Source organism: Pyrus communis, chromosome 7 (genome assembly GCF_041283825.1).
Source record: "Pyrus communis isolate YQ-2024b chromosome 7, ASM4128382v1, whole genome shotgun sequence".
Taxonomy (NCBI): Eukaryota; Viridiplantae; Streptophyta; class Magnoliopsida; order Rosales; family Rosaceae; genus Pyrus; species Pyrus communis.
The window spans coordinates 24,368,977-24,383,969 of record NC_142571.1 but is presented as its reverse complement, the minus strand read 5'-3'; the positions used below and the strand labels follow the sequence as shown (position 1 = coordinate 24,383,969).

The 14,993-nt window shown below is 36.1% G+C and overlaps 1 protein-coding gene across 1 annotated transcript; it reads right to left on the bottom strand.

The window, feature by feature from the left end:
• Positions 1 to 12,539: 12,539 nt before the first annotated feature.
• LOC137735523 (dof zinc finger protein DOF3.6) lies at positions 12,540 to 14,172 on the bottom strand. Its single transcript, XM_068474950.2, has 2 exons — positions 13,976 to 14,172; positions 12,540 to 13,796 (listed from the first exon to the last, which is right to left on the bottom strand). The coding sequence occupies exons 1-2, from the start codon at positions 14,027 to 14,029 to the stop codon at positions 12,777 to 12,779; spliced, it is 1,074 nt and encodes a 357-aa protein (XP_068331051.1). The 5' UTR covers positions 14,030 to 14,172; the 3' UTR covers positions 12,540 to 12,776.
• Positions 14,173 to 14,993: the final 821 nt, after the last annotated feature.

Genomic DNA, 14,993 nt, shown 5'->3' with positions numbered 1-14,993 from the left:
ATCTTGTTATTTGAATTTCATTTTAGCTGAGTTTGTTTATTTCGATTGCACTTTACTTCACGTCGATTTACTTTACACACTTACATTCTTGTTCTTTACGTTATCGTTCTTTATATTAACGCATTTTAATTCCTCCCACCCTTAAATTTCTTTGCATTTATTCAAAAATCAAAAAATATACAAATCCATTCTAACCACTCTTGATCCTAAGGGAGTGAAAAATCTAGGCCAAGAAGAGGTTCCTTGCTTGATCATTCAATCGTTTTGTTAGAAGCTTCACGATGCACTTCAAATACATATTTCGTTTTGGGGTGGCACGCCTACGCTCCAAAGAAAAAGGACAAAATAAATCCCTCTCTTAATCCGACCCGGCTGAAAAGAGGGAAACATAATTATATTGCCCTAGTAACTGTATAAATGACATTATGATTGCACACATGTTTGTAACCATGAATTACACCATGTTTCTCTCTTTTGGGCTGGACCAAGCGTCCTGGAAGGATTTTTTTGTCATTTGGTTTGAATGCATGGACGTGCCACCATGTGGCCTAGATTGGTTGACGTAGAAAACATGTGAGTGTGATTCTGTTTGCGCATTAAATTTAATATTAATCAAACCATGTGCGGCCGAGCAAGGGACCTCGGATTCAAGACTATGAGCGAACAACCAAGTGATAGAATGTATAGGTCAATGTGAAGATGAGTAGACGTGAAAGTAAAAGAAATCGTAAATGAGATTAAATTAAGGAGCAATTAGGTTCCCATACCTATTTTTTCTACTTTATTGATTTAAACCTTATTCCTTTTCAATTTTTGATCAAGATCCTTTGGGTTTTAATAAATGTAATTAATTATTTCAAAAATAGAATATTTACATGTCAAGAAAATTAAATTTTATTTCTTAATATATTCATTTAGTGTTCGAATTAAAAATGTTACATTTGGTATATTTATATTTATGGCTAAACTTGTTATCTGTTGCAATCCTATTAGATTAGGAATGTGATTGTGTAAATCCTAGTATATCTACGGAAATCTCTTATATTCCTAGTAGGAGTTGATTACCTATTAAATGTTGTAATCCTAAATGGTATGAAATTAACATTCCCTACTACTATAAATAAAGGCACAATGGGGTGGAATAGAACACATCCATAATTACACATCTCTCTCTTCTCACTCTATATGCCGCACCCTCTCTCTCCATATGGCCTCCATAATTGTTCAGTAAATTATGCATACAACACGTTATCAGCACGCTCTTGACGATGCGCTAAAGAGAGTTTATTCTTCAATCATGGGAGTATTACGTTTTAATCATTCCTTTTATGATTAATTTATTATTTTATTGAATTGATCTACATGCTATTGATTCAATTTAAATTTTTTTTTTTGTGTTGAACGTGATACAACGCATTGGAGATGCCATTTCGGCTTTCCGAGAAGGATCTTCTACAAATTCAAAGACTTTTGTTGTTTTCTGCCAATCAAGTACGCTTAAAATAAAGTAAGATATTTGAAACAACCATGAAGCATGAAAACATTCCTCATTATGCATGAACCCCATATGTTTATATTTTCCTTCCGATATATATATTGTAGATGTTTATATATTTGTTTCATGCATCGCACAATTAAATTGTTATGTGGAATATGTGAGTCAAAGTATCAAATTAAATTAGAAGCAATTCTAGGGTTTCTTAAACCCTACCTATGTTGAAAAATTTTGGAAATTTGGATTTGGTATGGCACCACCCCTTGCGGCATAAACTGGGCAGCAGCCCTCTGGGCTTTGCTACATTCACATGGACCTTAACAACAGCCTTACTGCGAGCAGATGGTCACCCCAGGCCTTCGGCCTAGTTGGGATAACTCGAGCCCGTAGCCCACATTCATCAAGGAAGCCTGCAGCTTTCCTTTTTGGACCTTTATATGCTATCGACCCATGCCAGCAAGTTATCATGCTTGTTAGGCCCTTGTCCCGCGTGCCACTGGACTGCCAACAGCAAACCCGTGCTGCTTGCTGGGTCATCCTTACGACCCAATTTGATGCCAGTCATTCGGTTGGGCTTCCCCTGCATTATCAAGCCAGAAAATTTGCTAGACCTTGCTCCCATGCCTACCTCCTTGGTCCAAAACGCCAGCCTTAATGGATAGGCCTATACCCCCTGACCTGTGGCTTGCAGCCCACATCCGAGGCTCCTTTTGGGCTCTGCCTTTCACTCAAGGCACCCAACCCGAGGCCAAATATTTTTTGGGGCTATATTTTCGACCCGATAATATTATTCTAATATTATTTAGCTTCTACAATCGACCATATATGACTCGATTTATTGAATTAATTAAAAGTAACCTACAGTCTATTAATCTAATAATGAATCCAAAATTATTGACATGAATATCACTTTTGGACATTAACGATTCAATAATTTATTTTTATACTTTGAACCGTCACATACTTTCATAGTAAAGAAGCTCTCACACTTGAGTTCCCGAAGAACCTCAAATCCACTACACTTAGTTGTATATTGGGTTCTGTGTTTCTTGCAGGAACCTCTATTTTATGAACTAAACGTTCATAAACTAAATTGAACTTATAGTTTCAAATTTAGTGCCTTTGAAGTTTTCATAAAACAATACACCCATGAAAACCCGACGTTTTTCATGAAAATCATGTCTTAGAACTCGAATGTTCTAACTTTGATGCTTATGGATGATTCCTTCCCATAGCACCAATCACAATCTAATTCCTTCCATTCAGTGGATTGTCGTATCGTAACAAGTTCGATTTTCCTGATTTTTATGTGGGATACAAGACGTGAATCTCCACTTGACTATCAAGAAGCTGAGAAACCATTGACGCCAACAATGGCAAGGAAGAGCTGAATAAGCCTCCGCCATGATCTTCATTCGAAGACTTATGCCCGAAGCATTACAAATGGAAATACCTCTTAATCAAGGATTCCATGGTTCTATGGCTCGCTCCTACAGACTGTCTAATCATGAAAGACATTGCATGAAGCATACCATGATTACGTTTATGAATGAGTACAATTCTGAAGTTTATAAATCCAATCGAATTTTGACTAGAGAATACTTTTCTCGTCCTTCCTTGTTTCTAACTCGCTTCTGAAGCAATAATATAGAAAGCTGAAGTTTACCAAATTCTTGGATCTGATTACTACCACAAAAATATAATTAGGGCCTGCTAAGGTGTGGTATCATGCTCGAAGTGTGATCCTTGGTACCTAAGACCTAAAACTTCAAGAATAAGGGATAGTATTCCTAAACCTTAACCCTGCATAATCTACTTCCATCTTAATGGAATAGATCATTGGTTATGCACCTGTTCGTACCCCTACCAATGTTGTTAAGGAGTACCATTCTAGTAGTCAATATGTGAGACTAATTCTGCTCCACCAAACGTCGTTGGAAAAGCAAAATTTTGACATGGATGGCCTTGTTGGCCAAATCCCCTTAGTAAACCATTTACCTTGTGAACATTTTTCTATGTTTTTGGATTCAAATTTGGTGTATGTTTTACTTATGGATAATCTTATTAATGTTGTCATCGAATATGAGTTAATTGAATCATGCTTCTTAAGACATGTGACTAATTCAATTAAACACATGATTAGGTAGGAATATGGGGAAGTTAGTTGTCTGGATGAATGCGTACTACGCACACTAGCTTTACACCTAAATCACATCTCTAACAATGACTTCAGGTCTATCCAACCTGATTAAGAGCATATGCACGCTCCTCGTTGTATGAATGGTACTAAATCACCATTTAAAGGACCTTAAATTCTCCCTGTCGTTGAGTTTTTAAGGATATTCGAGATGACAATGATCATAAATGAAACCACTGAAGAAAATAGAGTGAAATATCTTTTCACTGAAGTCTGGTGATTGAGCAGTTTACTTGCTTTAGCATGACCTTTTGGGATACTTAGGTCGAACAATGATGCTACAACGCATCTCCTTATCTGAAGTAAGGATATTGTGCCTACAAGCACACTTTGCCAAGCATGCTCATTAGGGAAATTGATTTTTAAATTATCCCTCGCAAAGATACGAAACGACCATCTTTTCACAGTGGATTCAAGGGAATATATGTGGACTAATCCAACCAAAATGCGGACCATATAAATACTTATGGTTTTGGTTGATGAATCGACAAACTGGTCACATGTTTGTCCACACACATTGCTGCTAAACCTCATGGCCGATTAAGGGTTCACCACCTTACTTATCCCTTAAGGTCCAGGAAACTGGATAATGTCGGAGAGTTTACATCAACGGTTTTCGATAAAGTATTGCATGTATTTTGGGTTTATAATTGGACATTGAATTCCCATGTTCACCCCAAAGAGCCTCATTTAATGATCATAAAGCGCAATTTAAATGATCGCCCAAATTTTGGTAAACGTACCAAGTTTTCGATTTCTTCCTAGGGCTATGCAATCCTTGTACGCAGTTATGTTGGTCCACCTTGAGGCTCATTGCCACCCAACCTATATGACGTTACAGTTGGTTACTGGGTACCAACCTGATGATTTTCGTATTTACGCATTTGGATGAGCATTCCATGTGCCAAGTTGTGCCACCGCAACGTACCACTATGGGTCCTCAAAGAAAGATGTGTATCTTTTGTCGATCATGACTCTCTTTCACATTAGCTCTCTTCGAGCCCTTGCACGCGATCTCTTTACCACTCATTTGCGGGTTGTCACTTTAATAAGATAGTCTTCCCGCCGTCAGGGGGAGATAAGAACGTCAATGTTCCTGGAGAACGGCATGAATTTACGTGGACGTTACCCACTATGTCTCATCTCGATCCCCATACCGCACAAGCGTGATAAGTAAGTGCGATGAATTCTAGATTTCAGAATGTTGATCCAGACACATTCCTCTGATCTAGCTAAAGTGACAAGATCATATACCAGCTGCAAACATGCCTGCAAGGATAGACGTACTTAACGGACGTCGAGTCAACATCCTTGGAGGGTGTGCCACCCCTGTTAGATAGTTTGGACACCCTTGTTAGACGAACTGGTACATTGGCGGATAACCAATCAATCTGTCTTGGCCTGGAGCACGACAGATCACTTAGTTCGTAGGATTCACTTCCCTAGAAAAGGAAGACGTGGTACAACAATGAATCTAAACTTGATCGCTGTCTCAAATCATTTCCATCTCATGAGATTAATCTAGATTTCTCCCGAGACTTAAAGTTCTTAGTCCAGTATACTAGTTTGGATGAGCTAAATGGAATTGAAATAAGATTATCATCGATGATGTTTTCACTTATATTGTAGCTACCGATATAAATGAAAAGCCACGATATCGAACCGTGTTCAGTTGATTAAGTGACAACGTAGAACTGATTGGACAACAAAAATTACAATCCAGGTCAAATTCCTTACCAAAGTGTGTTTGGACCTGTCGTTCCTACACTGCCTAAGGTAACCTTATTATGTCACAAGTGGGAAATGAAGCGTTATGAGATGAATGAAATAAGTACGATCTGATGCACGCCTTACGGCATAAGGTTTCTCTCAAACGTCCTGTGATTAATAGCAGCATTATGAAATGTGGTTAGTGTTTTCTCCATGGGGATATAGATACGGAGATTTACATGTAAGTTCCCGAAGAATTACATAGACTGGTTCAAATAGTTACAAAACCACGGAACATCCTCTTAACTTGTTTGAGGCGTTCACTTACAATCCGACGGGTGTGGTATAACCGTCTACGTGATTATTTGATCAATCAGGGATATGAATTATGCCCTTACGTGTAAAACTATGAAGTCTTATTCCAAATTGCTAGAGTTACAGTTTGTGTCGTTGACACGAATCTCACTAAGACTCCGGAAGAGCTTCAGAAAACTGCCTCGCACCTAAAAATGGAATTTGAGATGAAGGATCTTAGGAAAACTCATTTATGCCTTGACCTGAAGTTGAAGCATTGTTCTGACGGTATTTTGGTCTACCAGTCGAACTACACCCTAAATATGTCACTTTTGAGTATATCTTTGATCGTCCATACATTATATGCAAATGAGACCCTTGAAGAGGTTATGGAATCCGAAATTTCATATCTAAGTTCAACTTTGTGCTTCGTTGTACTTAGCTCATTATATTTAGACATGACATCTTCTTCGCTGTTGATCTTGGTAAAGATGCAGCATTGCGGCTACACGCAACCACTGAATTGATATTAAAGACGTACCATGCAGGTACTACAGGGGCAATCCCAACGCATCTCGAGCGGATCCAACCCCCTTAATCCTCAAAATGATGTTTGCCTTGTTTGTTATGCTGACGCAGGTTACTTATCAAACCCGCACAAGGCAAAATCCCCAAATGGTTATGTCTTTACCATTAGGGACATTGCAATATCTTGGAGGTCCACGATATGACCTTAGTTGCGAAATTGTCGAAAAGTTCCAAGACTCACCTCACTTCACTACACCACAAGTGAGACATGGTTAGGCGTTCTTGTTGCGCATATTCGAAATACTTGCTATTTTCATCCATCGTTAAGTCCTAACAACGATCCATGAATACTATGCCACATGTATCAACCCGATCAAGCCATGACACATCAATGAAGTCAATACCAAGACATATTACGTCTACATCTACATCAGCAAAGCATCAGGAGATTGAAGTCATGCAAGCCGATCCCAGACAACCTTGCCGACCTCTACACGACGTCACTGCCGAAGTCAACCTTCCAGAAGCTTGTCCGAGGAATTGGTATGCCTAACTATCATATGCAATGCTTGTAATTCTCATTTGTAAGTTCTGTCTCAAGGGGAGTATCTAGAAGTATACTCACTTGATCTTAATGTACTATTTTTCCCTATGATTAGGAGCATTTTTGCACTGAGTTTTTGCTACCTAACTAGGTTTTAACGAGGCACCCATCCTGGGCTGATCATACCCTTATGAGCTTTTCTACTTGCGTCCAAAAGATGTATAGTTTTGACTTAATGCAACTTCTCACTTTTCTCCTTAGTCTATAGGTTTTTCTCCCACCTTGGGTTTTACCATAGCAAGGTTTTGTGAGTTTTATTTTTTATGCATTCTTCCGTTGATATAAGACTCGCATTTGCTCATTGTGCCAACGACTTCATCAACTGTATTTACTTCATCGTTGAAGACCTGATGCGCCATTTACTTGAGTATTTACATACTCAAGGGGGAGTGTTGCAGTCCTATTAGATTAGGAATGTGATTGTGTAAATCCTAGTATAACTAGGGATATCTCTTATATTCCTATTAGGAGTTGATTACCTATTAAATGTTGTAATCCTAAAGGGTAAGGAATTAACCTTCCCTACTACTATAAATAAAGGCACAATGGGGTGGAATAAAATACACCCACAATTACACATCTCTCTCTTCTCTCTCTATATGCCACACCATCTCTCTCCATAGGGCCTCCATAATTGTTCAGTAAATTATGCCTACAACATTATCATATATTTTTACTTTTGTGCCCTTTTTTTAATTTGCAACCCTTTTTTTAAATTGTACCAATTTTCTTTTAAATTTTATTTGTACACGTATATTAATTTCTTTTTGTCTCTTTTTTTTAAATGTTATTAGTACTTATAATTTTTTTAACCTTTTATTTGTACCCATAAATTATTTATAATGTACCCATTTTTCTTTACAAATGTACATTTTATTCTATGCAAACTATATCCTTTTTTTTTTTTTTTGTAAGTACCCTTTTTTATTTAAAATGTACTCATTTTTAATGTAAAATCTATGTATTTTTTAAATCTAAATGTACCATTGTTTTTTTATAAAATGTACCCATTGTCTTTTATATAAAATGCACCCATTTTTTGTTATATAAAACGTGCCTCTTTTTTGTAGAAAATCTATCAATTTTTTGTATGTAAAATGTACGTACCCACATTTTTATAGTGTACCAATTTTTCATATGTAAAATGTAGCCAAATTTTTTATATAAATGTACTCATATTTTATAAAAATAAAATAAAATCCCTTTTTTTCATAATCTAGAATGCACCCCAAAGCAATTTTTTATTTTTTTATATCAAAATCCATAAGCAATTTTGAATAATTGAATTGGTAGTGTAAATGAAAGCAAAAAAACTGTTGAATCTTGGTATTATTGTATCTTTTTAATTATTATGTCATTTAAGTGGCAGGAGACTAGGAGAGAGACTTCAATTAAAAACCTAAAATGCATAAGGTTTGAGTCTATAAGAATTAGGAACGAGGGACCACAACTAAACTATCCCTTAAGTTATTCTAGCTACGAGAAAATAAATAAATTTAGAAGTGATTGCATTAAATAAAGGTGTTTTAACAGTAAATAAAATTGAAAACCAAAAGTAAATGTTTAAAATAAAAAATTGAAAGGCAAGTACGGAGGTAAATTGCATAAAACAAAATAATTAACAACGTAAGTAAATTAAAACTTGTATTGAAATGAAGTATTATTGATCAACGTTTCCTGGTTCTTCTAGTTTAAGTGGTCGATCTCTTAGAAACGGGAGCATTTTCGCTCATCATCATAACTATGGTGTATGCTCATTATACACCTAATCATTTGTCAAGTGTCATTTCATCTAATTCTAGTTAACTTATTAAATGTTCCTTTTTTAATTTTATAAAAAATTAACCAATGTTAAGTGAAATGATATGTAGTAGATGATTAGGTGTATGGTAAGCATATATCATAGTTTATGATAGTGAACAAATATGCTCCCCTTACAAACCAATGGGCAATGGCTAAATCATCAAATTTATGATTAATTAAACTGAAAAATGCAATTAATTAAAAAATCAAAAGTAGGACAGTAGGACCCTAATCTGGGATTGATCCAAGGCCTATTTGTTGAAATCCCCCTGAATTTATAACCTACTGCCAATTTTCCTAAGAACTTTAATTTCAGCCAATTATAGGCCTACCTCCATAAACTTTTATTTATGGCTAAATTACCATCCTCCGTTAAATCTCACACAGTCATCCATGGTTCCATTAGTTTGGAGGGTAAAATCGTCAGTTTGAACCAATCATTTTCTGCCTTTTTGAATTAGCATCTGGGACCTGCCATTGTAGGTTGTGAGCGTGGGCTTTGAAAACAGAGAGAGGGCAACAAGGAGCTATTGGTGTGGCGGTAGGTGAGCTGCATGCGAGAAAGTGGGTTTGCAGGGAGAAGGGAAGGGGGATCTCACGGCTTGAATTGGAAATTTGGGACCCGTGGGTTGGGTGGGTTGTGACGGGATGGTACTAGAACTAAATTTGAGGTAAGTTAGCAGTGAGTTACAAGCTTAGAGAGATTTCGACACATACCTCTTGATCCATAACAAGCAGTATTACCCTACACACACACACACTCTCTCTCTCTCTCTCTCTCTCTTTTTCGACTCTCCAAAACACACATCATATCTCTTACTTTTATAAAGGCTGAGTTACCCTCGGCCACTCTCCCTGATATTAGTCAAACATTCCTCCCCCAAGTGACTCTCTTTCTGTCCCTCGCTCAATAAAATTCAATAAACAACAACAAAAATAAAATTTTGAATGAAATTTAGTGCTTGGTAACGCAAGCTTCCATATATGACTTTATTAATTTTTATGCTATAGATGATGTAATGATCAAGATAAATTGCAGGGAGTATAATATATCAATCAATCAATCACCAATTTTATTAATACAATAATTATGCTCTGCGTCATCCTTCAAATAAGAGTTTATTGGTTCATGGTTTTCCTATTGACTCGTGATAATTGGTAAAAGAAAGTGCTCTCAAACTTCTCTTAGGATTCCCTCATCAACAAGGTTATTTACGTGTCTTCTATAAAATCCTTTTTTTTTTCTTTTGTCTATTATCAAACATCATTATTTTTTTTAATAAACGATACTATTTATACTAAGGAGTTGGGAGTGGATTAAGCCTCACAATGGGCTAAGAATAATGCGGTTCAAAATTGCTTTTGGCAATAATCAAACTTAAGACCTCTTATTTACAAGTGAAGAGGAATATCATTGAACCGTTATACTAAATGACTTATTTATCAAACATGATTTGAATAGCTGGATTTTCACTAAGTGTAGGTTTGAGATTAAATTTTTATTTTTCTTTTTATTAAAGATGACGGGAGATTCAAACTTCCTTCATTATTTAAAAGCTAGTTGGTAATTAGATTTAAACCACTTCTTTTCCTCATTCTTTCTTTCTTCTTTTCACATCTATAATAATAACACACCTAAAGTAATATACTATCTTCTCCGCTGAGAGATGTGTCACGAAGTTTAGAGCTTTTGATAGGTGTGTTATGTATTATAAATATAGCTTTTATGATATTTTCATACCACATTTGTATCACTTCTCTAATAAACGTAGAACTCACCAGTACAAATGGATCATACCTGTATTAAAGAGTGGGACAAATATGGCATGAAAAATGTAGTAAAAGTAGCATTTTTGTATGTTTTATACATGTAGTTACATTAAATGTTACAAAAAAAAATATACCTACAAACAAACCAAATTAAATCAAAATCTAATATAACACAGAAATTTGATGAAAAAGAATACTGAAAGGATGATCTAACATATTAACACTAATACTTATTTGATGAAAAAGCATACTGAGAAAGCATACTGAGAGAGAGAGAGAGAAAGGACAAGGACGTCACAAAAGGGAAGGCTGCCATGGAAACAGAGAGAACGTCTTCACGCCTGTCACATGTGATGTGGCCGTCAACATTTTTACTTAGTAACAGCATGGATTTACGAGCCACGCACCCGTCTTTTTCCCTTCTTTCTTTTTCTTCTGCTCTCATTTCCTTCTTACTCCCGTCGATTATAAACGATGAGGATAATACTTTCCATTTTAGTTGTTACAATATACTCTTTCCATTAATAACTAATAACTAATAAGTTTCATCAGTTGTTTAAGAGTTTTCTTTCTTGCACCCGAAATCTTGAGTTCAAATCTCTCAATTTCATATATAATGTCCAGAATGAGTGCATAGCCTAATAATTATCAATTAATGGACAACAAGTAACCAATTGAATGAAAATAGAACAATAAAAGTTCAGAACTAAAGCTTGAAAATTAAGTTACGTGAGTAATTATTTAAAATTCAAACATCACAGTCCTACCGCAGTCTACGACCGACCAAATTAACAATCTTGACCGTTGCACTCTAGTGAGAAAGGCAGAGACATGGAGTTGCTTTGTTGACGGGTTTATTTGCTACACCTTGGTTAGTGGAAAAGCAAATCCAAACCCAGGTTCCATTCTCTTAGAAATAGCAATCACTAGTTTTTTTTTTTTTTTTTTTTTTTTTTTTTTTTTTTTTGCCTTGTTTTCGCTTAATTACAAAGGAGGAACTAAAAACTAAAACCATACATGTTAAAGAGGCTCTCGAATTTTTCCTTCCTTTTGGTTCTTTCTTAAGCTTTTGACTGATATGAGTAGATAGCTAGTATGGTCCAAGAGCCTCTTTACGTTAGTATTTTCCGACAAAATTCCAAGGACTCATTGCTTGCTCTTTTGCATGGTTTTGAGTGCGATTTTGGCGTTTCTCTTAGTTTCTTTGTAATCACATCCAACAGAAGACTCGTTTTCGACAATTTTTTATAATTGCACAATCATTTTAGTCATAGCACACTACAAACGTAAGTCGATTTCTGATCACACTAAACCCTATTTTGTCCCCTCTCTCTCTCTCTCTCTCTATATTATATATATATATATATATATATGTGTGTGTGTATCTTGGTCTAAATTGAAAACTAGGCCATGAACTTTAGGGCAATGACTATCAAGAGTTAAAGATCCCCAAAAGTATGTGGTCGAAATATCTGCAGTTAACGCTATGATTAATAGAAACCTGATCAAGGTCGATAGTGGGGAGATATGGTGAACACTCTTTCATGTCCTCAAATATCAAACAACAACGACCCAATAATTCAGATAATACGTACTACATACTCAAGAAGTCTGCTTGCAATATTGGCTAAAATCAAAATGATAATATTGCTTCTCCCATTGGAAGTGTGTGTACTTACATGAGAGATTTTTTCGCATCGCCAATTCATCACTTGACAATCTTCTATTAGATTGATAGTGCACTTTTTTTAACACATGTGACATATTTATAAGACAACCGTTGGAACTAAATCTTGGTTGCATACAGAGAGTGTGGGAGCTGATATGTAATTTTCTGATATAATTGTCCACCCTTTCACTGAAATTAATTAATGAGTAGGAGTAAAGATTCAACAAAACTTAAGTGGACACAATTTCATAAAATTAGTGAAGGAAACTTGGTACACATATATAGCTTTCATTCGAGGAATGATAACAATTTGGCCTTCAAAATATCAGATACAAACTACTCCAAGGCTCCATAAAACATGATTAACCATATATATATATATATATATGTATATATATATATGTATATATATATAGCTAAGCTACACAAACCCTCCCAAAAAACTAAAGCAATAAAAAACAACGAACTATTTCAAACTAAAAATCCTACCATTTCATCTAATTAAGATTTTTTGACAAAATATGATGAGACTGTTCCACCTTCCCATTTCATCTCACACGTACTTTTGGACTTGAACCTTCAAAACCCATGAAAAGTTATGGTTGATCGATCGATTGGTTGAAACTCCAATATCTTCGAGAGTACCTGATCATTTCTCTCAGGAACCTGTAGTAATTCAATGAAACCAAGTGACCATGATCAAATATCACAAGAGATGGCTGGTAGAAGAAGAAGTTGTGAAACCAGAAAGATCAGTCCAAGCATTCCCACCAGTACCAGTAGTACAACTACCCCAGTATTGGTGATCATTTCCAAGGCTTCCCAAAAAATTCCTTGACAAATTCAGTGCTTGATTCTGTTCCATTTTCACATTAGCCATCTGAGTACTAGTAACTCCGTTACCCGCAGAATGATCCAACGGCTTAGATATCGGGAGCTGGCCAACATTTTGATGATCTCCACCGTCAAATTGGTACAACCCATGAGTAGTACTAGTTGGTTGTCCCAAATTAACCAAGAAATTAGGAAATTGCTGTTGAAGTAGTGATGATCTCCAATGCTCAGTATTACTCATATTATTCATGCCTAAAATATTTGGCCTTGCACTGAACCGGTCCGAACCGTACTGATGGTGTTGGAATTCAACATCACCAGGTTGATTAATCCCAAAATTATTTAGCCCTAGCATGTCCCCGGAACCATAATCAGGAAGATGGTGTAAGGAGGGCAAAAACGGCAATTGATGTGGTGGTGGTGGATGTGTCAAATGGCCTATGATATTATCACTAGCGCTGCAGCTGTTGGAAGAATTAACCGTACTTGAGCTAGAATTACCAGCTGCGCCTGGTGATTTTGACCTGCTGCTGTTGCCTCCTTTGCTTCTTTTATTTCTCCGGCAGCCTCCTCCCACCGGCACGCTTCTCAAGGCTCCTCCTCTTGTCCAGTAGCGCCTGCACGTCTTGCAAAAGTGGCGAGGCTGGGAAAGGTTGTAATTGTTGAAGTAGCAAAACTTTGTGTTTGTGGATTCACATCGAGGGCATTTCAGTGCTGTCTCTGGCTGCGGCATCTTGGCCATCCGCGCTCGATCACACATCGATCCAGGTTTAATCGAGCCCAAACCACCGCCGCCATCTACAGAAGTGCATCTAGCTTCTGAAGAAGGCACCAATGGAAGCTGAGGATTATTCTGATCACTTCCACCTCCTTGTTGATGATGATTTGTTTGCTATGAAATCAAAAAGGAAAAAAATTCAAATAAATAAAATCAATAATTGGTATATTCAAGAGAAGAGACATAGATTGAAAAAGGGTAGGAATATATTTTATCTTTAAAATCAACTTTTTTGGTGAAGAAGCTAGCTATGGAAAGAACAAAATATAAGGTTGCAGAAATTAAACCCTTACCTGTTGTTGCCAGTTGGGTGGATCCAGATAGACGGGAACGGATGAGAAAACCATGGCTAGCTTTCTCCTTTGTAAAAGTTTGATGTGGGTTTTTAGAGGATGTAATTTTGTTGGAGAATCACATCCACAAGAGATAGTTGCTGCTTCAGAGAGAAAGAGAGAAAAGATCAGAAGGAGACGGAAAGATAAAGAGGTGGGTGTTTATTTATTTTGTTCTTTGTTTCTCTCATCCCATCGATTCCCCCACTACTCTCTTTTGCTTTTTGTTTTATTAATTTTAGGGTTTGAAGGTGAGGAACCATTTTTCTTAGTCTTTAAGCTTCTTTTTGACGCTGCTTAACCCAAAGACATCAGTGACCAATGGCCATGCAGAGAGAGAAAGAGATGGAAGCCCTAACTAGTAGAACTTTAATAATATAATATAAGTTACACAATTAAATAATATTTTACATGGATTTGAAAATGAAAAGGGAAGTAATTGTGGGGGTGTCATGGGTGGAAGTGTCACCATCAAATGTGCCTTTGTTTCTCCTATGTGTTCCGTGCATAGTTTTCATTTTTGCATGGAAATGTATACTACTACTATATAATTTCAATTTTTTTCAATTTTTTTTTTCGAGCATCTTTACGTACGTAGATTATTCTAAGAGAAAGAACCAATGTATCCTTCTGTATAAACTTTTTTAATTGCATAATTGTTATTATCAATTAGTGTTTTGGAATTTGTCTTACCAATTGCTCGTCCAAAGTAAAATCTTTAAGATAAAATATATGCTACAAGCGTATGCCTATGTACACAGAAACAGTGTCTTGCCAGAAGTGTGAAAAGAGATTTAAGTATTATTGCTAGTAGTATTATGCAATATTTCATATCCATCAAAAGGTTGAAGTAAAATTGATGGAAAAATAACCAAAAGAATTACGTAAAAAGATGTATAGAATAGGATGTTAGGTTTCTACTTATGCGTCTTCAGTTCGAAATGCCCTCTCTTCTTTCTTAAGTTATTATAATAGTTTC

What these genes read in the sequence shown, in the direction of transcription:
- LOC137735523 (XM_068474950.2), bottom strand. Translation starts at nt 14,029, where the DNA reads ATGGTTTTCTCATCCGTTCCCGTCTATCTGGATCCACCCAACTGGCAA. An exon ending in CACCCAACTGGCAACAACAG is followed by an intron (nt 13,797 to 13,975) that starts GTAAGGGTTTAA and finishes TTGATTTCATAG; the next exon opens with CAAACAAATCATCATCAACA.